At 41.7% G+C, this 16,106-nt stretch overlaps 2 protein-coding genes and 1 long non-coding RNA gene across 12 annotated transcripts in view; 1 reads left to right on the top strand and 2 right to left on the bottom strand.

The window, feature by feature from the left end:
• The window catches only part of cds1 (CDP-diacylglycerol synthase (phosphatidate cytidylyltransferase) 1), a 35,907-nt gene extending 27,859 nt beyond the window's left edge, over positions 1 to 8,048 (bottom strand). Inside the window, exon 1 of the mRNA XM_085180312.1 lies at positions 7,705 to 8,048. Within this exon, the coding sequence (XP_085036438.1) occupies positions 7,705 to 7,773 (69 nt within the window). The 5' untranslated portion in view covers positions 7,774 to 8,048. The remainder of the gene's footprint in view (positions 1 to 7,704) is intronic.
• A 1,401-nt stretch (positions 8,049 to 9,449) lies between these two features.
• LOC146506179 (uncharacterized) lies at positions 9,450 to 14,551 on the top strand. Its single transcript, XR_014877211.1, has 2 exons — positions 9,450 to 14,275; positions 14,389 to 14,551. It is a non-coding gene; the product is annotated as an uncharacterized LOC146506179 (long non-coding RNA).
• Positions 11,482 to 16,106, bottom strand: part of wdfy3 (WD repeat and FYVE domain containing 3) — a 136,448-nt gene continuing 131,823 nt past the window's right edge. For all 10 annotated transcript variants that reach the window (XM_085180291.1, XM_085180290.1, XM_085180285.1 and 7 more), the window contains one exon: positions 11,482 to 14,699. In XM_085180291.1, coding sequence (XP_085036417.1) covers positions 14,579 to 14,699 — 121 coding nt within the window. In that variant the 3' untranslated portion in view covers positions 11,482 to 14,578. The remainder of the gene's footprint in view (positions 14,700 to 16,106) is intronic.

The raw sequence follows: 16,106 nt of genomic DNA, 5'->3' as shown, positions 1-16,106 counted from the left end.
TGCTCAATAACATGCAAGGCCACCTCAGAGTGAGCTGACTAATCGCTGTTTCCTGCAGATAAAAAGGAGCTTCCTGGTCTGTGTTTGCTTGATGCATTGATGATTTGAGATATGTAGAAGTATCTGACAATGTCAAGATAGGATTGACAGTAAAGGCTAAAAAAGCACATTTAACACAGCACAAGACTAACTTTAATCGCATAACAAACACGCTGTATATACACAAGGTTAGGACCCTGACCAGCAGACAGCAGCAGCACGAGGCTTTGGTCAAAGGTAGGAGGCTTCTGCCACTGTGGGCTCGCACAGTTCAGCACGTCCCTCCATTAGTGCTGCAAAGAGTTCCGCTAATCACCACAATTATTGATCTGAAGTAGCGCTTTCCCCCAGCTGCACCTCTGTCAGCAGCGCTGCAGCACGACGCACAGCGAGCCACATGAAATCAGAGGTGCCTGCGAGCGACTGAAATGCTCAATAGAGAAATCAATACTGCTGGATGGGTGAAAAAAGAGGCTGCCTGTTACACTGTCACCTTTTCATTTCATTTTTTATTGCAAGACAAAGATCCTGTAACGTTAGAGGAAACCCTAATTAATCCCCCATGAGCAAGCAGGTGGAGACAGCGGGGAGGAAAAATGTCCTTCGAACAGGAAGAGCGCTGCAGCAGAACGCCTGAGCCTGATCTGACTGCAAGGCTCAACTCTGACAGAGAACTGTCGTCAGGTCTGAACCCAGTCTTGGACGAGCGTATAATTAAGTTGGACCAGAAATACCAGTCAGGTGAAAGTAGTATTTTATTTGTATGAATTTAATGTGCAGAAATGTCACAAAGCCTCAAGACATCAAAGATACAGTTGTGCCAGGTGGCTTTGACCAACTTTCCCTCTCTCTATGTCAACTAGCCTAATTATTGTCTCTCATAGAAATGACAAGTAAATTAGTCACCATAGTGAGTATCCTTGTCCTAGATACGTTATGCTTTTAGGCTACTAGTAGGGCTGGGCGATATGGCCTAAAATTCATATCACGATATAATTTGAAGCATGTGCGGTAACGATATATATCACGATATATTCTTTTCTTCTGTATAACATATTTTCCACACTATAAGGCACACTTAAAATCCTTTAATTTTCTCAAAAATCCAGAGTGTGCCTTATGTATGAATTCTGGTTGTGCTTACTGACCTCGAACCGATTTGGGCGTGCTTTATATGTTGCTGCTTTATTGGGTGTAACAATTAAGTTTTACATCCAGGCACCCATGAAAACAGAATTTATTAAATTTAACAGAGTTAGAAGTTAACAGGAAGTTAGCTCGCTAGTTTACACCTAAACATTTCATACCATGTTCTGACTGAGAGATTTTTGAAACTAATTCAAACGTACAGCTCTGCTACCACTTCCAACATAAATGAAGACAGAAACTAAGCAGCAGTGGCGTTTGCAGGGTTACTGAAGTTGGACTACCTGGTATATAATGTTGTGCTACGTGATTGCTAGTGACACAGCTATGTTAGCATAAGCATTAGCACAGTGAAGCTGAGGATGAACCGCTAACTTTTTTTCCACTCGATAAAAGTTAAGTGAAGGGATTCTGGTGGTTAGAGGACAAATGCAATCGCACAGCAGGATGCTATACACGGGCCAAACTTCAGTCAGGAGAACAACTGAGATTATTCATCCACAATACGAGGTTAGTTATTAATATACTGCAACAACATGGGAACAGAGCAGCTGCGAGAGAATTCAACATTAATGAATCAATGTTACAGAAGTGGAGGAAGCGCAGTTTTTGGCTTTCCCCATATTTCAAAAGGGCTTCATCTCTTTGCTATGACTGTCACCTGCCATAATTTGCAGATGATAATGGTTTTAGCCTGCTGAACTGCTTTTCGACCAAAACAGGACGCAGCTTGATGACATCATCAACATGCGCTATCGCGATAGAGCGATATAGTCAAAATCTCTATCGTTGGCCAAATTTATATCGTTTCTATCGTACATCGTTTATATCGCCCACCCCTAGCTACTAGCTTGACTTGTTAGTCCTCTGATGATTTAACTGCACCAGAACCAACCCCAACATCCTGGGCGATCCCTGTACTTAGCTTCTGTTAGTTTGTGGGGTTTTTGAGACTTTCAAAGTCAGCTATACTTCAGAGGCTAAAATGTTGCAAATAAATAAACTTTCTGACATCATGTGAGTGATTTAAGATCTCTTCAACTGTAAGCGTGGCACAAACACAGTGAGCACATGCTACACCAGACCGTATGTGTGGTCTGAGGTACGATTTTATGATTCTGATCATCTAACCGCTGTGGTCATGCCATGGAGTTATTACGACATTATTGTTTTACTTTATTAAGTTAGAGGTTGAAAGCACTAAATAAATAAATAAATAAACACTAAATAAACAAAGTTATCTGACAGCTGGAGCAAAAAGTGCCGTGCTGTCCAAAAGCATTTCTAACAAGTGCTGAGAAAAGTGAAGCTGTAATCAGCAGAGCGTTAAATGTCCCGGTGCTACCGTCACCGCTGCTGGAGGCTTCGGGGACGGCCAGCCGGCCAGCAGACAGCCCACCAAGGTCACCCATCATGTGGAGTCGTGAGCAGCTGCTAACTGTCCTGCACGGCAAACAACGCAGACCGCACCAGAACTGAGCACAACTGAGGATGTATGTGTTGCTTACTAACCACTGAAAATAAATATTTGCTTTGGAGAGAATAAAGAGAGGCTGTGGATACATAAACATACTCTACATGGGTGCGTGTGGGATTTGTGGCTTGGCTTGGCTGACTCCATAAAGCACCGATCATGTGAAGACATTTTGTTTGGGTGTTTCTGCAGGGTGTGTGACAGCAAAGTGATCCTTTAACCTCCAAAACAAGACAGACACACACAGGCCTGACTCATGCCTTTTAAAACCCAGTGGATCTGCACGTCTGCTTCCTATTAGGAACGCCTCACAGTTCCCTTACAGAAGCGTTTACATGGTGTCATTTGACTGATGAGGGCTTTATTTGTCACCATCTGCAGATACGTGCCAAGAAAAAGGAGAAAACAGCCAGGAGCGGGTGTTTTGGTGTGGACAGGAGCCAATATTCATCTCTCCTCTCGTTTACAAAAAACAGTTTGTAAATTTTCAGGTCTAAATTTTAACAAAAAAAAAAAAAATCCGTATCCTTAAATTTGGTAAACTATTGGTCAAACCATTTAATTACAGTGAAATTAGGGATTGTAAACAAAAGTTACGGATCCCACTATCCATCTTCCTTTACACTCAAACTGGAAGATTTTAAGCCACCGGAATTGGACTTCCTAATCAAACACGAGCTGCACTTACGTCGTGGCTGAGTGGCTATTTGTGTAGCAGACAGACCGCTGCAGAGGCTGCATCATCTCAGAAACATCTCAGTTTATTAAAATGCTGACTTGTCTGCAGATTAATATGAACACTGAGTTTGTAAAGGTTAAGGCAACATTCATACGTAACAACTACAAACTGTTTAACTGAGAGTGTCTTTGTTGATGAACTCCACCACACGGTGATGGTAGTTATTGTTTTTACATGAGTGCACAGTTTCAGAAGTCTGGATCTCCAGAGCTAAAGATGGACTGCCCTGCAAAAGCTGCAGGACGAGACACTGGAGTAGAAGTTGCATCCACGTCCAAGCAGGGGGACAAGAAGCTGCTGAATGATTTACGACCACAGCGGCAACACAGTAAGTCAGCACCAGGGCTAGCTGGTTAGCAACTGCTGAAATTTTAAATTCAAAGCAGGGGAAGTCACGAGCTGCAGATGGCATTAAATAAAAAAATAAAAAAATGCTAAACCTAATATTCAGAGAGCTGTAATACCTGCAGGAGCAGACAAAGTGTGTGCGTGTGAAATAATCATAGTGTTATAATCTAAAGCCTGAACAGACAGATGTCTTGATTTGTTACACTAAAATTGTGGCACTCAAACTACGAAACGGTGACAATATTAGTACTTATTAGCCTGATCTGGAAGCACTGTGTGAGAGTAACGACAACATGCATGACTGACAGAAATTAAACTAAGGAATCAACAGTTTTCCTCAGTAAGGAAACAAATCTTAAAATGAAATTAAAACTCAGTTTGTTATGCGAAACATAACAGATCCTGTCATCCTCTGCAGGAACGCCTCATCTTAGAAGATTTCAGGATAATGTAGGTGAACAAAGCTGTGGTGACACCGTCACGGAGAGGATGTCTCTATGTGTAGACAGGCTTCATTCATTTGATACTCAAACTCTGGCCATCTTGTTTTGGCTGATCTGGTTTGAATTTGTGCTTCTTCTCAACTGACAGTAAAATCAGATCAGTGTGCACGGCTGTAAGCCTGCTGCCAACTAACCACCACCACGGCAGGTGGACACGAGCACTCTAGGTCTAGCACAATAGGTCACATGACTTAGATTACATTGGTTATTACATTTGAACAGTGTAACTACTGATCTATAAAACTATTAGATTTCAAAGTAACCTTCACATCACTATCCTTAAGACAAATATTTCCAGCTAACCTTATCTGTGTATCACTATGAATGTATGCCAACCAGTAACTAACCAGACACTGCAGCACACGCGTGCCTTTCTGCTCAGGTAAATCATGTTTTCATTGGGTCTTCTGTGACGCTTTGCCTACGCCTGCTTCTCGTACGTCTCTTGTGTCGACTTCCACGAGACGGCCGATTGCAGCTGCTCTCCAAGAATGCACTCTGAGTGAGGCGAGGTAGAACGAGTAAACACGCTAAGCTAAGCAACAGTAACCAGGACCAAACACATACAGATATATATAACATATGAGTGACTCACACACTGACCATTTATATAATCTTAACTCAAGCTTGCAACTAGGGCTGCCACAAACGATTATTTTCATAGTCGACTAGTCACCGATTATTTTTGCGATTAGTCGACTAATCAGATCATCATTCATTGGACGCAAAACGTAGATTATTGCACCAGCAGCATCTGCTCTTATATAACTATCATTAGCTTACAGCTTTAAGTGTTTAAGGTATGTGCTAACTAAAAATAAAGACAAGATGATAGTTTATTAAATTTTAATGAAATTTGCAGATTGTTTTGGTGAAGTTTAATAAACTCCTTGCTATCTAACATATAACAGGACACCGGAGTATATTCTCCAGCATCTCACACTTCTGATAATCAGCTGTCTGCTTGACATTTATTCAGCTGTGTAAAAACTATAACTTTAATCTCAGCCAAACCGATTTACTCAGGAACAAATAAAATACTAAAAAAAAGCCAAACAATAACATTTTTAAGTTATCTAAGTGACTTATATATCATGTTCAACCTGAGTAGCGAAAGACTGCGGTGGGTTTGAAAACGATTTGCCCGGAGTCCGGTGTTCTCACGGCTCTAGTGAGCCTAGCCCCCGGCTAGCTATCGAGCTAGTGGGTAACAGACGTCTCCGAAAACGTCAGAGCGCTTTTGAAAATATGTGGCGTCTTGATAAACTGAGCAGATATTTGAGGTTTACACAGCTACATTCTCGCCTGAAAATATGTGAAATGTTTATTTTGTGACCCAGAAAGAATAATAAGAGTAATATTAAAACTAACTAGCTGCCGCCATTGTTGGAAACTGAGCTGGGCTGCGCTATGAATTCTGGGACAGAGCTTCTTCTTCTTCGGGGTTTAACGGCAGCTGGCATCCTTGTACATGCAGTGCTGCCCTCTTCTGTTTCAGTCCGTTATTACACTCTTAAATCCTACTACTTATTCCTGCGTCTTTTGTGATCTTACAAAGCTTCAAACAACGCGTCGACTATTAAATCAGTCGTCGATATAATCGTGACTAGTCGACTAAACACGGCAGCCCTACTTGCAACTCAAGTTTGACTCTAAACTGGGCTACAAGCTATACGTGGAAGTTCTGAACAATGTTTTGGAAATACTGCAGGTGGGTCAAACAACAAGAAAAATGTACATGTTAAGCAGACTTATATATCTGGCCTAGCATGAATTTTAGAGCACATCATTGCCATTAGTAATTCTTAGGTTTGGGAATCACACCTTTGAGCAACAAACTACACTGAAACAATCTCACCAGTCTCACAAAGGGCTCAGATATTTTTGACAAATCACAAGTGACACACAACAGAAGGAAAACCAGCTGACAAAAAGAAAAAGAAAAAGGAGGAACTGATTCTTATTGACCCAAAATAAAGAACACGTTGGGTGTTGAGCAGCAGCACAGAGCAGTATTCAAACAGCTGCAGAGCTCAATAATCAATAATGTTTATTTTAACCTCAGTCTGACCAGAGTCTCAAAATGAAGAGAAAAACAGCTCAAGTTTTTGTGCTAAAACAGAATTTCTCGTCATTTATTAAACATATAGAGGAAAAAAAGAAGGGGGGGGGGGGTTAAGAAAAAACTTAAACTGTTTTGGTCAGTTATCTGGTTATTTTCTCTTTTCACAGGAGTACGTGTGTTACGAAAGGCAAAAAATCAAATAACGTCACATTTCAGGCATGCTAAGGTAAAAAGAAATTCTCCATTCATAATAAACAAAGATAAATATTTCAGAGTTGATCCTTGATAAAATGTGCACACACTGGCACTGATGAAACATAAACACAGTCCTTGACTGACTCTCTTTTTCTGATATTGGATATCCTGCATGCTGTGAGGGCACGCTTTCTGAAAGCGGCGAGTTGTTGTAAAGCAGACACCTCATTCTGCTCCTCTGTTTCAGCTGGGATGAAACTCTTCTGCAGCTCCGTTCACATCCTGGACTACCTGTGCAACATGAATGGGCTGCAGCTACGGTCTCAAGATACAAGCAAGGACAAGGACACTAAAAAAAGTCAGGAGGACTGAGAAGAGAGAGCAATGATCTGCAAAACCACTGCACCTGGAATTGATTCACAACCGCTTGTCTTCCCAACTGCACTGATATCTCTGAAGTTTGAACGGCTGTGTGTTATAGAGTAAATGCTGCCTTAATTTTGAGCAGATTTATTTCAAAGATTAATTTCACATTGTCCTCAAATTCTAATTCATTCTACTTTAGGGGATTTGGGGCAGAAGCAACCTACTTGGTAGTAAAGCCACAAACCAAGTGAGTGAGGACACCACAGGTAGGATGATCAATAATGGAGAAATCTATTTTTCTATTACACTACAGTATAGTTCAAATAATAGGATTTTTGATCAGTGGAGCCATCACATCACATGATGAATATAAACAATCTGAACGTCAAATCACTGCAAAACAATCTTTAAAATCACTCGTGTTGAGTAGCAAAGTAAACTGAAGCTTAAAGGCCCTCCGATCTCTGCGTGTTTGTTTACTGTAATGTAATTATCCACATCCAACTTTCAGCCTGCAGGAGTGACATTGATGAGTCTGTGTCACGGTGACACTGTGAAATTGTCACGGTGACAGCCACTGAAAAGGACGAGGTGCTCACACCGAAAAGGCAAACGGTGGTTTCAAAGAGCCGTTTCCGTGACCGTGTCTCGGTTGTTTTGGGATTACCGGACAGCAGCCAAGCGGCTAACTAACTAGCTTATGTAGCTGCCCTGCTAACCTGACAACCCGGCCGGCCCGGCTCAGCCTCCGACAACCTGCCGGACTCGTTCCCAGGGCGAGGTCTCGCACGGATAATGGTGTCTTTTCACGCTCTCGGGTGCACCTTACCTTGTCGCTGATATTATCGGCGCTGTCAGGGTCTGCTCCGCCTCCGCCTCGCTTCCTCAGCTCCGTCATATTTCTCTCGTTTCTCCGCCGGGACGTGAATGTGTCACATAAGCCGACTCCGAGGGAAGGGAGGAGGGAGGGAGAGTGGGAGACAATCCGCTCTTCGTGTTCGGGTTTTTTCAGCCGGTCTGATTTCTCGGTGCCGGTCGAGAAGGTCAGCTTCCCTGAAAGTCAGCCAGTGCTGCTGCACAGCCCCACAGACACTACCGACTCCACTGCGTGTGTTTGTTTATGACCGCAATCCCTGTTCTCCTCCTACCGCCAACAAGCTCGCGGAACAAGGACAGACAACTTCCTGTAGGGACTTTCAAAATAAAAGGTCTACTTAAAATGTAATTTTCGTGGTTTACTCCTGTTAAGATGTTTGCTTTGGAAATTTAAGCCCTTTAATGGTTTGACGCAGAGTCCTGTTGGTCGGCGTGTGCAGACTTCCTAAAAGACGCTCAAGTTTTGCTCAATAAAGGTTTAAAGCATATAAAAACATATCAAAACATTCTAATGTTGTAGATTTTCATTTTTTTAATCCTATATATCCATTTTCTTCCATTCATTCAATTAAGACTTGGGCTGGAGCTACTGACTGTCACAGATAGAAAGGTTACCGGTCTGTCACAGGGCTAACACAGAGAGAAATCATTCACACCTCCAGCCAGTTTAAAGTCACCTGTTACCCTACAAGCTCTCTTTCCCTCCTTGGAGTTTATGTTTGTGATCCTCTACTAGCAGGGGTTTGATGATTCTGCACAGCTGTCCCCACTCTTCTGTGCAGAGAAGTTCTGTGCCTGGAATCTGCTGGAGCCACTGCAGCTCCTATTGCGGCTGTAAACACCGGGACCACTTTAGACTTTATCTTCCACATCTGCTCCTTAAGCCCCTGGTCCTTCTCTTCCTTTCTTGTGCCCCTTCTTCCTGATATTTTTGTATTTTTCTTTGGACTTTCGGTCTTCTGTTATGTCAACATGAGTTCACCCAACACAGATCTGCCCAAACTGTTGTTTTTATACTGGATCTATTTCTAGTCAAAGATCCTCATTTTTTTTAACTTCAGAGCTCACTGTAGAAGCACAGATCAAAAAGATTGTCCAATTTTTTTTTCTTTAATGAAATTAAATATCATATTTACAGTCAACTTGAGCACTCAAAGCACTCCATGGATTATACAGAATTACCTGCAGAAACCTATGGAAACTTTATGGGTGTTCAAGAAAAAGACAAGCAGACTCCAAAGTAAACCAAGCCTACACCCTGCATTTCATGTTTACCCCTGGAGAAATCCTAGTAGTACAAATATTAGCTGAAGTCAAACCTCGGAGAAGTATAAAAACCCTCACACAAAGCCTGTAGGTGACGCTCATTTAAAGTCGAGCTTTTATTTTGAAGTAAAAGCACCGATACTTCCGTTGTGCGTTTGCCTGCCTTTACACTGGTCTGCTGCGGTGCCGTACGGTCTCTCTCTCTCTCAGTCAGTCCATACCGGGCTGACCAGCTCTGCCACATGCTGCGGTAATCTACGACCAGTGAGCACCGGGGTCCTCACTTAAGACACACCCCTGTCTGCACTATTTTTGTGGAGACCCCCGCTGGTGTTATTTCCTCTGCTCAGTTCACTAAATGCACTCGGCACAACTTTAAAAAAATATTTAAACACAAATACCTTTTAAAATAAATAAATAAATAAAAAAGTAATTTTAAAGTGCTGTTAGTTCGCTAAAAGAAACATTTTTTTCCGCCAATCACCGATTTCGGTAAAATAAAGCTCAGCACCGCAGTCAGTCCTGTTTAGTCTCGTTGTTATCCCGAACAAATCAAGTTAGTTTCACTCCCTCAGTCCCACTCAGGTCAACGTTTTAGCACCAGATCACAACAGCACGTTTACTTTCTATATTTTAACATGTATTAAAACTCTAACGCGCTTCCCAATCCTTTAATCACAATTCTTATCATCACAAGCAGAAAATTACGTATATTAAGAGATGCCATTAATTTATTTTTGCTCTGCTGATGTTTATTTGTTGAAATCGAAGCTTCATCAGCAACTTAATTTTGCAAATGAATTTCTTTTAAATTATTTACAAGATATGGGCCAAGATCATGATTCAAAATAGGCCAGAAGAGGGAAAAAGGCAATAGTGAGGACATTTAAAACCATATGGCTGTTTAATTACTTCAGATTCTTAACAGGAATAACAATAACCATTAGCAAAGTCAAATAATCTGAACCAATCCCAAATAATCTGATCACATCGAATCATTTTTTTTTTTATTATTATTTCACTGTTACTTTGACCTTATTTATTCCTTCCTTTATTCTAGGTGCTATTTATCAGGTTCAGGAGAGTGCAGTAATATAGCAATACAAGACTCAACTGTCAGTCATGTAGACTTAATAAAGCTCTGCATCGAAGCTTCTCAGCTTCTCTGCTGACAAATGTGACCAAATTGCAAAGACTAAAAGTCATCTAGTCCCAAGTATTTTTTCTACCAACTTAGTTTTAGTTCTTAGTGTATGAACAGCACTTGGCAACAGGGGGAAGGAAGAACTCCTTTTTTCCAGAACAGGAAAAGACCTCACCAGGAGGAACATAGCTCAGGCAGGCACTGCTGTTTGCTGTTCCTGGGGACTGAGAAGAGAAAAGAGAAGCATGGGGCGACCTTTGACAACAGACAGGACAAAACACAAATTAAAGGAGAGTAAACAGAACTGAAATACACGGCAGCACATAAACACAGCACGAGTGAAAGGCTGGGAGTAAACACAAGCACTCAGTGTATCATGGGAATTCTTTTCAGTGTCTCCTGTAGTTCCTCCTGTCCAGGGTGGGGCTCACACTGGCTCTCTAAGGCTACGTTCACACTGCAGGCGAAAGCGCATCAAATCCGACTTTTTTGACCCTATGCGACTCATATCCGATCATGGTGACAGTGTGAACGGCACAAATCCGATATTTTCAAATCCAATCTGGGTCACTTTCGTATGTGGTACTGAATCCGATACATATCCGATGTTTCAGACTGCTGGTTGATGGTCATGTCGCATTAAATCCGTCTTTTACGTCACTGACACAAGACAGACGCCAATTATCAGCGCCGGAGAGGACATCGAGAACGCTTCCTGGCCATCCCGTGTAGATGTCAGTGAAACTGTTGGGAAGACAACGTTGGAGAAACATGAACATTTTATTTGTTCTGTATAATCTGCAGATTCTGACAGAAATCTGCAACTATCCTTTGAAGCACCGCTGCTCTAAAACAGCAATAAGGGTCATTATTAGGCCAAATGTAAATAACAAAATAACAAAATAACTTAAAGCAAAATTGGGAAACGTAAAGTCCGAAACAAGTCTTTATATTAAGGCCATCAGTCAAACATACTGTTTGGTCTGGTTGTGTGTGACGTCTTCTTTTGCGCACGCCGGCCGCTTTGAGGGTTCACACCAGAGCGTGTTTGCTGTCACATTTTATTTGTAGTGTGAACGAGCAGACAAAAAATTGGAATTGAGCATTAAGACCTGCAGTGTGAACGTAGCCTAATACATGACCATATTAGGCATATCCTCTCCCTCTGACATCACACAGAACCAAAAGTAGAAAAAGAAAAACCTGACTGATCTGTCTAACCTCTGTAAAAGTAGCGTGTCGTGGATGCGTAGGGTCATTAAATCTTTTAAATGTTAAGAAGCTCAGACGTTGCTGTAACTTAGAAACGAAGCAAATGCCTTTGGTGGGAAACAGCAATTTTTTATTGAAATGAAATGAAAAAGAATAAGTACCAGATCTATTGCATTATTGTAACATTTTGTTTCTGTAACGGGGGACGGGGAGGTTACTCTACTGTGGGTTTTTTCTCTCGTAGGATGTAGTGAACACAAATATACAAGGAACATTCAGCTATTACAGATTGCACACCAGATACTGTAGTAACGCAGTCTAATACAAGACCACCAAAATAATCCAGATTTCTCCTTCTTTTTTTTTTCCTTTCTTTTTTTGCTTTCGATTAATCCTTAATTATTTTTTTCCCCATAAAGAGTACAAAAGTCCACCCAGAGTCGGGGTCATGATCTGCGGCTTTGTACACAAACCTGTCGCTCGGTATGACCCGTCAAACAATGCCTCAAAGAAAAACAAAAAAAAGAATAAATCCAGCAAAAAAGAGATAATCTAATGCCAAACATGTACAATGCACTGACACAGAAAGTCAGCTGTGTTAATAGACATGCAACAAGTAACAAAACTTGCTGAAATCACAATAATTATATATAAAAGAAAATCTAAACCCAGTTATAATTGCATAAATACTTTGTACAGTTCATTTATCCGCTGTGAAATGCACCTTTCAGTTAAAACGAAAATCTGCATTTGATAAAAACGTGACAGTTTTTTTTCTCTTCTTGTACACGTGAAGGTGCAAAAGGAATCCTCGATTGATAGAAGCCGACTCGGCCGTTTCAGCTGGATGGCATGATTGCACGCTAAGTTACAGTACAGAAAGGCAGAATGATATAAAGGAGGACGATAACATGAGTGCATATTATTATTATTACGTGGAGCGGTGAGGGTGAACATTAAATGGCTGTGAAGACTCGTGGGACGTACAAAGAAAGAAAGAAAGCAGCCCTTGAATGCACAGTTTGCCCACAGAACCACAAACCGAGTGAGGGGAGAGGAGACGTGCGGTCTTTAACGCAGAAAGAGCCAAACATGGATTTGTGTTGACAAAAGATCGAGTTACATTCAACAATATGAAAGCAGATAAAACCTCTGATATCGCCGTCTCAGCGGGGCAGAGAAACGTGTTTTTATAGTGTTTGAACTCCTTTGAGTACTTCACATTCGGCCTTTTCAGATGAAATGAAGAATCGAGTCATTTTAATTTCTGGTCTCAAGTAATAAGATAACCGTCGCTGCTCCCTGAGCCTGCTTCCTGGTAAAAGGGAGTTTTTCCTTCCCACTTTCGCCAAGTTCTTGCTCACAGGGAGTCATCTGATTGTTGGGGTTCTTTGGTCACTGTTAAAGTGACAGTCACTAATCTGATGGCACAAATGACACCCCATAGCTTTGAGTTTGTCCCGTGTTATGTTAGTGCAACAATCCAAGTCCTTCTACATTTAAACAGATAAGCTGCAAATGAATTTAGACGTCTGAAAAACATTAAATTAATCAACTCTACAATCATTAGATTAGATCAAGTCAAAAGGTTTATTAATGTCAACAACTGAAGGGCACGAGGTTCATTTTATGCTCTCAGTCTAAAGTGTCACATCAAAATCCACGTCTTCTCTTCCCCTGCAGGAGCAACAAGGATGGAATATGAAGTCATAGCACTGATATAATGGTAGGAAAAGACACCTACAGACTCGCTCTCCTGCAGCTTTAACTGTAAAATATGGTAAAGAAAAGCGAAACAAGAATACTCTGCAAGTCTGTCCGGCCGAGTCTTTACCTTTAAAGACAAAACACGCCGAGATTTATTAAAAATCCAACGGCCTATGTGACTATTTACACCTCCTCCAACGTCCACATATACTCTGAAACATCTCTTTAATAAAAAGGTGCTTGGCTGCAGCTCCAGTGAGTGAGGATAACGAGTGTTGTGATAATGCCACAGGGGAGTAAAAATCCAGCAAATCCTCAATAGAAACCAACACTATAAATAAAAAAAAAACAAAACACAGTTCACGAGGAAGTCCCTTTTTAGTGTGCATTCAAGAAGCTGCTTTAAAGCTGTACGGTCAAAAACGAAAGGACGCGATGGACGCTAAATGTGCAGTTACGGGACGCATGTGCGTTACTTTTAACCTTTTTACACAAGATGAACCCGATTTTTTCTCTCTCTTAATAACAAATTATAATAATGCAGAAGGAACCACACAATGAAAGGAGTGATATGGTTCTAACGAGAAAGATCAAACAGAACACGATAACGTTTGTAGTCTTCAGAAAGCAGCAGTAACTAAAATAAAAATAATCTCCAAATGGGGAAAAAAGGACTGAACAGATGACATGTTAAAAATTAAACATCATAACTGACACGAGAAAACAGTTTGGCAATAAAAAGAGGAAACGACAATCAGAGAGTGAACCTCTCTGTTGGCATGGCGACGGTTTGACACTCAGAATAAATCACAGGTCTGTAAACAACAAAACGATCGGGAAATTATAAAGAAGTCATTTTGCATAACTAGACCCACTCTAGTCGACCCAGAGACATTAATTATGGACATTCATCTCCCTCTGTGTTATTCTCGCTGTGACTCGTGACGCACACTACACACAATCATTTTTCTGTTTTTTTAAAGCCAGGAGTGGTTAGTCACAACGCTATGTTACAGGCATTTCTTTTTACTTCATTGACCTTATCTTTTGTTCTGTGGTTGCTCCTTTTAGAGTTAAAAAGGCCGTGATACCTATTTACACTATCAACAAGTTTTTGTCTTTTCTCATCCTGCTGTGAAAGCTGAAGTTTTGCCTGTTTCTTGATCTCTAAGCAAAGATGGTGGATGACTGATTCGTGCGCGCTGCGTTTTCTTCCCTCCGCTCCAGGTGAGTGCCGGTGGTAAAAGTGGGGACTGCGTTTCTTTCCGTGTTCTTTGTGATCTGTTGTCCTCGTTCTCCTTTGCTGAGCTCTGCCGCCGTACTTGAGTCGCTCCCTCCTGCGACACCCTGTCAGTGCGGTACAGTGCACGTGGTTGCTGAGGGTTTAAGGGGGAAGGAGTTTCGGGAGATGCAGAGGGAAGTCGGATAGAGGAATGAAATGCTCCCCGGGTCCTCAGGAGGGGCTTGTTTCGGGGCTGGCGGCGGGTGGACGTGGAGCTCAGTTTCTGCAGCCGTCCTCGACGCTTCGCTCATGCTGGAGGTTGTAATAACAGTTCTGACAAACACGCACGGGTGACGAGATCTTCAGCCGTTTGATCTCTGATTGGAAGCGACTGCACCTGTGACACAGGGGGAGATAAGGGGGGATTTTTTCACAGTGCAGAAGAGAAATGAAGATGATGAAGGTGAAGAAAAGTAACATTGCTGAGTATTTTAACACATTCACTGACGTAAGCCACGATTTAAAGCGTTAGAAACAAACAAACAACCCCAATAATTTATTTAAACACACACGAAATCAGAGAATGAAATATTTTATTTGCACAAGATCTCAGAAACCTCAGAGAGGCCCAGAGACTTGTCAGCAACCCCTTGGCAACCTCGAGCGAGTGATTGCTGGAGATAGTGAAACTTGGAAAAAGTGAGCTGCAAAATGCACAGCCTGTTAGGGATGGGTATCGGTTCCCACTGTTTCAATCCCTTGGAATCGTTTGCCATTTTTGCAAACGATTCCCTTATCGATTCCAGTCGCCTGAATGACGTCACCACGTTGCGGAGCGTCGCTTACCTGGCAGGAAACACGGCGACTAAGCGGCTCAAACGCTAAAAAGTTTGGTTATACTTTACGAGAACAGATGACAACAGGACAACTTGCAAAGTAAATATTTCATTTAAGGGAGGAAACACTACGAATATGCAAAAGCATTTGCTCACAAAACACGATGACCTTAAATGAATGTCGTGTTTTTAATTCGCTCTGGACTCGTGAATCTCAGCCCAGCAGCAGCGGTAACGTTTGCACGTCCTCTCCCGTTAATGCGGCAGGTAAATAATCAACTAACAGTGCATATTATGTTAGCGCGATCTGCCTTATTACAAAACCTGCCATTACTGTGCATTTAGGTGACCATGATGAGAGAGACAGAGTCTGGCTCAGATGCTGGCAGTTCTCGCTGCAGTCTACCGTAGCGTCTCCTTTCAGGCCAGGATAGACGAATGTCACCGAGCAGTGACTCAGTTTGTGGTCAAAGGTTTGCACCCATTTGCCACAGCAGATGATTTTCAGTAAGTGAATGTGTTTAATTGTAGGCAGGGACATTACTGGATATTCTTGTGTAATTGCTACAGAATAATTTATGTTATACTTTGTTATTGCTACAGAAGAATATTTATTTTATTATTTTACATTTACAATGTTTTTTCCTGGGGACCCTGTGACACCCCATTGAAGAGCCGTAGGTTGGATCTCTTAAGATCTCACTGTGGGGTTTGTAAGGCCATGTTACTCCTAAATTTCTATCTTGTTCAAAGAGAAGATAAAAACAAAGTTCTAAGCTAATCGACCTTAGTGTTCTCCTTTTTTAAAAAGAATCGATAAAGAATCGAATCGTTAAACAGAATCGAAAATGGAATCGGAATCGTGAAAATCTTATCAATACCCATCCCTACAGCCTGTTGCTGTGCAATGGTAGTGCGCACAGCAAAAACACACAGGACCCCAGATCAAGCCTTGAGGAACACCGGAG

Source organism: Neolamprologus multifasciatus, chromosome 12 (genome assembly GCF_963576455.1).
Source record: "Neolamprologus multifasciatus chromosome 12, fNeoMul1.2, whole genome shotgun sequence".
Taxonomy (NCBI): domain Eukaryota; kingdom Metazoa; phylum Chordata; class Actinopteri; order Cichliformes; family Cichlidae; genus Neolamprologus; species Neolamprologus multifasciatus.
This window is presented reverse-complemented; position numbering and strand designations above follow the sequence as displayed.